A 9,768-nucleotide genomic window follows, 5' to 3' on the forward strand; every position below is an offset into this window, starting at 1 on the left:
TGGCTTTTTTTCTTTTTTATTTTCCACAAAAGTTTATGATAATTTACAAAAACAAAAGTACTATTTGCATTAAATACAGGTAAGTGAGGAAAAAAAGAGCTCTCTCAACATAATTGCAATAAGTTCCACTTCTTACAAAGAATTCGTGCTTTCAAACCTTCCTGTGTTTTTGTTTACTGAGTAAGGAAATCAACATGACTTACCCATCCTTCTCCCCTTAAAATACTGTTGAAAGTTAAAACCATGCCAGCACCACATTGTTTTATACAAAGCTTTTCTTCCACCATGCACGGTAGTTACTTATCAAAACTACTATTATAGAGAATAAAAGGTGGATGTGAAGCCTTTCGAAACAGCCCCAATTCTTTCTTCAGCCCATTTCACTCTTCTCATTTGCTCTCTTGCTTGCTTGAGTCTTTCGTTCGTCCTCATGCACCGTACACACTCTCATTACTGTAGGTCATGTAGAGAAACAGGTCCTCTTCATGGTGCTCCTGAACACATAAAAATAGCAAGGAATAATCCACAAATGAGCATGAAAAGTTTGTGAACTTGGAGACACACAACCACAATGAAAAACAGAAGTTTATTTTGGATGTGAAATAAAACAAGTCAGCAATTTATTTAACTTCCTTCTCTGATGAAGTGTAAAAAGAATGGGAAAAAATGTGTCTTCATTTACATGTTACCTTTAGAGCTAATCAAACCCTCAACTGTATCAAGATGTTAATTTCTCTTTTCTAAATATTCTGATTTTGGCATCACTTTTCGGATGACAAAATATCACTTAGTTCATCCTTACTTCTGTTTACTTTCTGTCAGGCGCGTATTAATAGGATTAGAAAAAGCGAAGTAACACTGCTGCCTAAGCAGATCTGCCAAAAGAGTTTCAGAATGTGAAGACAAATTCAGTATGTTATGCCTGGAGCAGCAACTTTTTTAAGCTTTTTCCTACTTTTTAAGCCACTTAACATGGACCTTCCAATTATTCAAGCATTAAAAAGGCACCGAACTCAAGGGATGAACCAGTGTTGTGTCTATACATACCAGACAAATTAGCAGAGAACCAATTTTAATTTCTTTAGTTGGATCTATTAAAAACATTCCCGGTTTGTGCCTGTTTCAATACATTTCTGCACGTATTTTCCATTTTCCTAGAAAAATATAAAGAAATGAGGGGCTACTCAAGACTATTCCACAGTGTTTTTTGCGTTTTTTGTTTTGGAAAGGGAAAGCAATCTCTAAATGTGGATAACTGTTGTTGTGAGTCTGTGCGTGCGTGCACTGAAATGTTTACCTCATATACTGCAGAAAGAGGGGAGCTGGATGGGGGAAGAGAGTTGTTGACAAAGAAGAAGAGCGCCTCCTCTGGTCTCAAAGACACACGCTGACGGATTAGGAAGCACAACTGGCCGACTAAAAAAAAAGGGGAAGGAGATAAAGGAGTGGATGGTCAGTGTATAGCAGACACAGGAGTTTCACTTCATGTAAGATGAGAAAGGGGGAAAAAACTGATCATGACAAGTCACAGATCAGTCTGTGACTCAACCAGTTACCGTAAAACAAAACTTCTGTAAAGCTAAGAGAACTACCAATAGATTAAAGAGACCAATAAAGGAGAACTGGAGAGCTTTCTGTAATTTTATCGAGTTATTATCAAACAGACCTATAATTCCCACAGTGTGGCTGGTGCCCCCTGGTTGACGGGGAAGGTACTGCGGGAGGGTTGGAGTAATAGGAGAATTTCGTTTGAAATTATGAGTATGTACAGTTACATATTTATGTAAATAGTACTTTTTATTCACTTTTGATTTACATAAAAATGCATTAAAACTGGTAATGGGAGGTGGTTAGTTTTGTTTTAATCAAAGTGAATGGCCTCCTGCTGTGCTGCTCCTCCACTGACACTTGGAAATCTCTAAATATGTTTAAAAAGAGGCCCGCAAAAGCTTTTAAATTATTAGGGACATCCTGTCTGGTCCAAAAGCTTTGGAAAGTACATCATAAGAGATACATGTGGCTTGTGTGGACAGAGCAGATATTTGCTGTTTAGTCCTGTGTTGGCTGATCACCAAAACCAGAAGAGCAAAGTTGACACTGGCTTAAAGTAATTTGAAAACAGCTTTGACATTGCATAGTTTGTCAGCCCCTGTTAAAATATAACACGTCCTGCTTACAAATACTCTTCAATCATTCACTTTTTAATTTTTCCTTTGGTTTCAAAATATCTGTAATGTCGTTTCACCTGTTAAATCGGAGGGTACTAAATATTTCTTCTTGTCCAGTTCAGGAGCTCGTGACCTCGGGGACCTCTCAACAATGATCTGCAAAAACACACCCCAAAACAAAAAGCAATCATTAACAAACAAAGGCACAGAGAACAAGTACCTGAATATAAACAAGAAAAAAATCTTTTACTTAATTAAAATGAGTCTTAAAGAATAATAATGTTGTTGTCATGTTTTTTTATTACAAACCTATGAAGTAGATCTATTACACTTTTATTTACTTTCTGTCACATATATACTGTTACAATGGTGGGTGCTCACATTAAACATGGCCAAAGTTCCAAATATTGAGGTCAGCAGATGTCCAAATAATCCCTGAGAGGCAAAAGTGCCACTTTAAAGTGCCAGCCAATCAGATGAAAGTTGTCTTAAAGGGAGAGTAGCTACAACAGTTGCTTTAGAGAGATGATGAACTGAGGTCCAGACAAACAAAGATCTTTTTTTACCGAAGATACTCTAATAGAGAATGAAAAATAAATGATTAAAATGACCATAGAAAGTCCACCTTAAATTACCATTCAGCTGTGCATAATTTTCAAGAGTAAATTGCTAAACTTGTTAAGGCACTTTGTTGTCAGTGTATAAATTTATAAAAAATTAATCAAGTCTACTGGGAAAAAGTCACTGTTGTTGTACTCACCGGTATCTTGTCGGGATGCTTGGCCCGAACTCTCTCTCCCTCTGCTCTCCTCACTTCTAGTGGTACTGAGCGCTGGTACTGACTGCCCATCTGAAACCATACACAGGGAAACATGAAGTTTCTCACAATAGCTATATTTATGCAGTAGACAAAGGAGAAAGCACACTGGTGGAATGACTTCAGTGCCCAGTGCATTCAGTTAACAAGTGATAATGACAGCTGGAAGAGTGCATCATTGTTTAATATCAATCCATCTTTAGGTCAAGAGTTTTGCAAAGGTTGTATTAGGAGTTGTGTACATTGTGTACATTGCACATTTTGTAAGCAGGGTTAGAGTTTTCCACTAAAATAAAAACAACACAAAATTGTACCTTAAATCTATCTCTCAACAGCACAATACCAATACCCATTGCCGTTTTTGGAACGGGAAATGTATTTTTATTTTTGTCAAACTTTGCAGACCTCACAGTCAGCTCTGCAAAATTATGATGGGCTAATTTTTTATTTTATTTTTATTAGATTTATTTTTAGGAAACAAAACAATGTTTACATGTTCATTAACTCTACTAAAACAGCACAGGACCATGACAATTAGACTTAAAACGCATTTTAGGTTCAGTCAGGTTGCTCCTGATGGACAAAAATAATGTATTGTGGAGGTATGTAGACATTTCCTTGACTGATTTTTATCAGTGTAGAGATTGTGCAGATTGTACCGATGTACCGTTGTGATCATGGTTACACCCGTTTGTGGGTTCACGTAGGTTGGGGTCATTATGAAGTTAGGCCACGTCATTTCTCACAACAACAGCACCGGGCTAAGCTCGCTTCCCGTATGTTAAGCAACCATAAACCAACCAAACCGTTAAAATCATTAAAGTCCAAGTGCCTAGCATGTCTAGCATGCAAAGGCCGATCGTAATTACAGTGAGAGAAATTCGATGTTTACGATGCTATGTAATGCTAGTAACCGCAGCTAACGTATCAAGACTGACTGCTCACATACCTTTAAAACAAGTTTTAGTCAAAACAGGTCAGAAAAAAAGATATACTCCAGTGATGCTCTGGGCTTTCAAATTTCCCCCCAAAAATAACCAGAATTCTTTTTAAAAGCTAATAAAAAAAACGCACGATCACGCACGAGACGGCTATAGCTGTCAAAGATGTCGACCGCTCTACTTATTCTGCTCAACGAAAACAACAACAAACACTTTAAACCCCGCCCTCTGTAAACTTAGCCAATCGGGGACGAGCAAGTAGATTGACAGCGGAAAGCACGGAATCTATTGGGTGGATTTCTCGATCCGTGACCAGTTGTCACCGCCTCATATTCCTTGAGTGACGGCAGACATAACCAATATGTGGCTGTATGTGAGGTTGCACTTGAGCCAGGCCCCACACCCATGATCGCACACAGTCTGGCTACGTGCACAGCGTGATTTTTTTTCTTTATCTGAACTGTTCATTTTGTTCTAGAAACAGCTCCTGCAGACACATGCCAGCAGTTTAATGCAAGTGAACTCTTACTGTGTACGTGCAAAATTACCGCCGGTGGTGACGTTTTTGTTTACAAAAAACAACACTGATTGAGAGAACTCCAAGCGTGCACAATGTGCAAATACGTTTTGTACATTGTTTTGTTATGTTTTATGCTCCTGTATGTACATCTTGGATATGTCCTGTAGATTTTGCATTATATGAGTCCACTCTCAAGCATGCAGGGCCCAATTTCAAAAACATACAATGCACAAAAAATACACCACATAAAGATTAAGATTGCAAGATCACTTACTTAATGCAGTGTATCAGGTATGGAAACTTTGTTGTTTGCTGGATTGTGGATTTTTTTAATAGCGCTAGACAGTTGCATTTCCCAATACGAATCCACAGAATGAAGCTTCAGGCAGTTCAGTTTAGGCATGTTTATAAACCATGCAATTATTCTCATAATTACAACTAGGGAGGTGAGGTTAACATTTTGTGCTGCTCGCCTTCTCATATTTATGTTTTCTGTGTGGCACATTCTGTCTTTTTAAATGTATTAAAGTTGAAACGTTAAGATTTTTGTTTTTGTTTTGTTAAAAATCACGCAACTCGATGTCTGGCTTTAGCTAGTTGTGTAAATTGCTATCATAAGTTATACATTGTTACTGATAATGCAAACTAAAGAAGTTTTAAATGTTTATTAGACTGCTGTGAAGGGAATGAATGACAATTTGCTTTTCTTTCTCTCTTTTTTGTTGTACTTTTCAGGTAACCTATATTTGACAACAGCATAATAAAACTTGTAATTCCGCTTTTAGCGTGCCACCCCAATCTTTTTAGTGGCCCCAATATGGCCACACCTTTGGAAAAATCGGAAGGATTTACCTTCTCAAGAAGTTTTAGTTTTAATGGCCTGTGTTGCCTCTGAAATGCTGCGTGTTGTTTTCTTGACAATATTCTGGTCCGAAACAGCATGCACATGTTCAGGTCAGATAACAGATAACAGAAAACAGGAAAGATGAAATATGCAAAGGTTTATCTTGATAACAGTGTATGAAATAAGAATCAGCACAATTTTAAAATATACATTCCTCTACCAATTTTTTTCTTAATTTTCTTCTTTTAGCAGCAAACAATTTTACAACAATTTTCTATATTGTTCTATAAGCATTAATATACAATCCTAAAATATGACATCTACTACCTACCACCAAGACATTTTCCTGTGAAGTCATATGACCCGTGAAACGTCCCTCTTAGATTGACCAGATGCTGGCGAAACCACTCCTTGTGCATGAACGGACCGGGGAAAGCCTGGGATGACTTAGCATGCTGATGTGTGGCTGTTTATCCCAATTTAGGTGAAGTGAATCAGAGAATGGAAAGATATCTTAGATAGTTTGAACTTGTTTCGTAGTATACAAACAAGTTCAAACTTGTTTGTATACTTGTTTGTATACAAGTATACAAACAAGTATACTTTTTAAACTGAGGATCCTCTTTTGTGTTTACATACTTCCTTCGTTCCAGTTATTTCTGTACACAGATTCATCATTTCCCACTAATAGCAACAAATTACGTCATAAAATTTATGAGATTAAAGACATTGCAGGAAATAAAAAAATTCCACGAAAAGCTTGTGCCAAATCCATGTCAACTTCACCTTCAGACAATAATGTGAGACAGGATGACAGGGGCGTACCACTGTGCCTCGGTGCCAACAATCACAAGTGGATGTTAACCCTGTGACACCATTGATTCCTTGATTGATAATTGAGTTTGCCTGCTGTTCACTCTGTGAGCTGTATAACACTTATGACCTATTTTAATAGGTGAGCATCACAGTTTGACACATACAGTCATTATTCTGTTCACAATAAGCAACTTTCCTTCATTTTTTATCAGCTCAGACAATTGTTAGAATTGTCGAGTTTTGTTGAGCTTTGTAATTCAGGAAATAGCAAAGATCTAATCAGTAGCCGATTTCCTTACTCTGTGGGTGCGTCACCATAAAATGTGCAGTGGAAAGTTTAGCCCTGCACTAAAGGACACTAACTGAAGGTTAAAAATGCAGAATCCATTGGATGCGTTCTGATCTACACTTGTAGCACACCCATTTGGCACGTGACTGCACAGATAACAAGCGCTCATTAATAAGGAAGCTTTTTTGTTTTTTGCTTTTTTAACTATCCAAAAGCCATAAAACTTATTTACTAGAGAGATATGTCGAAATTTTGAGATACTGCCTCGAAAAAATGTCTACTTAGTGCTAGCTGGTTATTTATTTGTGTATTTAGTGAGGGGGGAGCAAGCTTCGTTGGTGCTCCTGATACTCCTGTGAATGAATATCTTGGGCATGATGTTGTTTTTTTTTAACACTGACCCTCCTGTTGTTTGTGAGATATTTCAGAGGTTTCAGCAGGAAAAAAAATGTTGTTGTAATGATTTACAGTAAGGAGAATGTAAGTCTGATCAGGTTCCCTGCACACACATGTGCACACACACATCTTGCTAACTTAGATTCATAAATCAGTATCAGTCCAACAAGCACTCTCTTTTCACTCCTGCTCTTGCTAGCTGGTAGCCTTGTGATTGGATGGATATTTAACAGCCAATTCAGTCTATAGATGGCTGACATTGATAGTTTCAAGCTAATATTAAATATCTAATAGCAAACATGCATCTACAGTATTATTAAGTTATAGTGCATTTATTTTCCCCCAATGAATTGGACGTATGAGATAAAATATATTTACCTGTGTTTCCCGCCCTCCTTGTATATGTGGCTTTTAATTTAATGTCGCACCCTGCCCTTTATTTTTATCTGTACAGATACAGTATATGTACATGTATCGCTACATTTATATTAAATACTGTAATTACTATTCCCTTTGGCAACTTTGAAAATTAAAATTAAAAAAAAGAAAAGAAAAAGCAGTGGATCTCAGAACCAGCTTACATAGATAGTCCACAGAGAGCATGCGCGATATTCCCACCGACTGACTACTTGCTCACGTTGCAGACACTCAGGGATGCTGGAGTCTGTACCCTGAGACCCTGAGTGGAAGCTGAAGGTGTGGGACTCTGTAAGCTGAGCTGTGAGCGTACTGGAAGCGGGGAAAATGGACTTGGGAGAAAACAGGAGATGATGAGGAAGTGAACTACAGTGTGAGAAAACAAGAGACTTAGGATCGGTGTTTTTGTTGTTGTTGTTGTTTTGTGTGTGTGCCCATGTGCTTTGCATCGTTGGGTTTAGACATAGATTAGTTTTTTTTAAAATTTAATTTATTGTTGTTTTTTCCATACGTCAGTTGGCTTAATGAATTTCATTTGTCACAGTGATTTAAATTATAAGCTGAGATCAGTTTGTTTAAATGCCAAAATAAAAGGTGGCTTAAAACAATCAACAAATTAATGACACATCGTTTAACTGGCACAATTTCTTTACCAAAGTGTGTTTTAAATCTACCAACAAATAAGTGTTGTGGAGTTTACACCATGTCGTAACAAAAAGACAACTTTCTGCAATATCAAGGACAATGGACAACATGCTGCTGACATGAGGACTCAGAGGGGACCAGCTGCATATCTCTGCTCACTGTACTTTCTCATTGCAAATTCATAGTTTTATAATTAAACTGCAGGTGAACTCGATGTCATCTAGACTTGTTAATTGAGATTTAATTTCCTCTATTACTGCGTCACTTGTAATGACACAAACATATTTCTCTATTTTTAAAAAGGCTGTTTTTATGGAAATGCGGGACTCTAAAGTGAAAGAGGTTTTATTGTAGGAGTCCTGGGAGCACAGCACACACAAATGCGTAAATTTGTTGTCGGAGGACAAATATTCAGATTCCTAGTATTCCTATTGGAATCCTAATTTTAGTTTACAATTTCCTGTCGTGGAGAGAAAGAGATGTGCAGCCACTTGCTATGTCTCCAAAACATCATCAACAGTTAACATGTTAAAACTGGTCAGCAATTTAAGCACATAAAGTGAAGTAATTCAAGGCTCCACCATGCCTGCACTGGTGCAGGGCAAACGTTTACAGGCAAGTCTAGATAGAGTAGATTTTTGTTGAAACTTGTCTGCAGTTTAAAAAAATATATGTGGTTCAACTGGAAATTGGGCTATACTCTTGTTTATGCTTGAGCTGTTGGCTTTTACCTCTCTATAGAGAAGACTGAATCTTTAGTGGACATAACGGTGTCTCAATAGCTTCCCTGTCGGCCACATTCCCAAAATTGTCTTTGTTTAGGAGCAGCACCATAAACTAGTCTTAACCCACAAATAACAGCAGCGTTAGCTTGAGTTTTCTCCCATTATTGGGAACCAACAAGAACACTGCAACACTATCCTCCAAAACACGACATGAGACAAGCTTTAAATTATCAAGTCAGAGAATGTGAACTCTGACTGTTCAGTGTTGTTGTAAACGTAATAGTGACCTATATGTCATGAGAAGGTTTATTGAATTTAGATTTTTATGACTATGCAGTTGAATTGTGAGACAGTGCCACTTCATCAAAGTTGACTTGTTTCAAAATCAAACATATTTAAGCAGCAACTGTTGCATTAAAGTTTGTTTGAAGACATAAAAAGACATAACGTGCTCGTAGCCTTTGCTGGTAGTGCTTTGACCCTCACTCCAAATTTGTGGACCTCTACGTGTCACACAAAAACTTTTACACTTGGGTTTGTGTCTTTCCTCAGAAAAGCTGTTTTTTCCCTGATGTTTTGTGTGCAAGAGGAATAATAAATTGGAATCAGCTGACAAAGGCTTACATTGAGTCTAAACACTACAGTATACTTAATATACTTATTATACACAAACATGATGAAAAATGTTACAATATTAAGTTTTTAACTATGAAAAAAAGAGAACCACTTCCTTTGTGTTTTATTCAATTTCAGCTGTGTTTTGTTCACAGATCACCTCTGACTGACTGATGTTTTTTTTCTTGCATTTTTATTCAGGCCTTCACATTTTTTGCAGTAGGAAAATTCTTTCAGTTTGTGGCTGCAACGAATGGTAACTGGTAAAGAACATAAGCATAATTCAGGTCTTAACTGGATTTGTGTTAGAGTAAGGATGAAGTCGCTCAATGTAGCAACTACATTTTCTATTAAAAGTAGGACAACATTTAGAACGTGCAGTTTCTATTGACATTAATTTATGAATATGTGGTATGTTGAGCTCTCTCTCCACTGTGATATTGCTCAATGTAGCTCACCCAGTAGTTTCTTTGTCTATCAGCTATAATCATTTGAATGTGACAGAATTATTGCAATAAGGATCTCAGAGTTTAATTCAACAGGAAACCCATTGGTCTACAACAAAGACAGGAGTG

At 37.2% G+C, this 9,768-nt stretch overlaps 1 protein-coding gene across 1 annotated transcript; it reads right to left on the reverse strand.

Moving 5' to 3' along the window:
- Positions 1 to 4,122, reverse strand: LOC146508428 (gamma-aminobutyric acid receptor-associated protein-like 1). Its single transcript, XM_085176892.1, has 5 exons — positions 3,935 to 4,122; positions 2,929 to 3,018; positions 2,246 to 2,324; positions 1,298 to 1,416; positions 1 to 494 (listed from the first exon to the last, which is right to left on the reverse strand). The coding sequence occupies exons 2-5, from the start codon at positions 3,016 to 3,018 to the stop codon at positions 429 to 431; spliced, it is 354 nt and encodes a 117-aa protein (XP_085033018.1). The 5' UTR covers positions 3,935 to 4,122; the 3' UTR covers positions 1 to 428.
- Positions 4,123 to 9,768: the final 5,646 nt, after the last annotated feature.

The sequence above is a fragment of the Neolamprologus multifasciatus genome, chromosome 11 (genome assembly GCF_963576455.1).
Source record: "Neolamprologus multifasciatus chromosome 11, fNeoMul1.2, whole genome shotgun sequence".
NCBI classification, from domain to species: Eukaryota; Metazoa; Chordata; class Actinopteri; order Cichliformes; family Cichlidae; genus Neolamprologus; species Neolamprologus multifasciatus.

Excerpts from the sequence above, each read along its gene's own strand:
- LOC146508428 (XM_085176892.1), bottom strand. The coding sequence starts at position 3,018 with ATGGGCAGTCAGTACCAGCGCTCAGTACCACTAGAAGTGAGGAGAGCA. Across the intron at positions 2,325-2,928 it reads AGCATCCCGACAAGATACCG|ATCATTGTTGAGAGGTCCCC; the intron begins GTGAGTACAACA and ends GTGTTTTTGCAG. Across the intron at positions 495-1,297 it reads CTCTTTCTGCAGTATATGAG|GAGCACCATGAAGAGGACCT; the intron begins GTAAACATTTCA and ends TTATGTGTTCAG.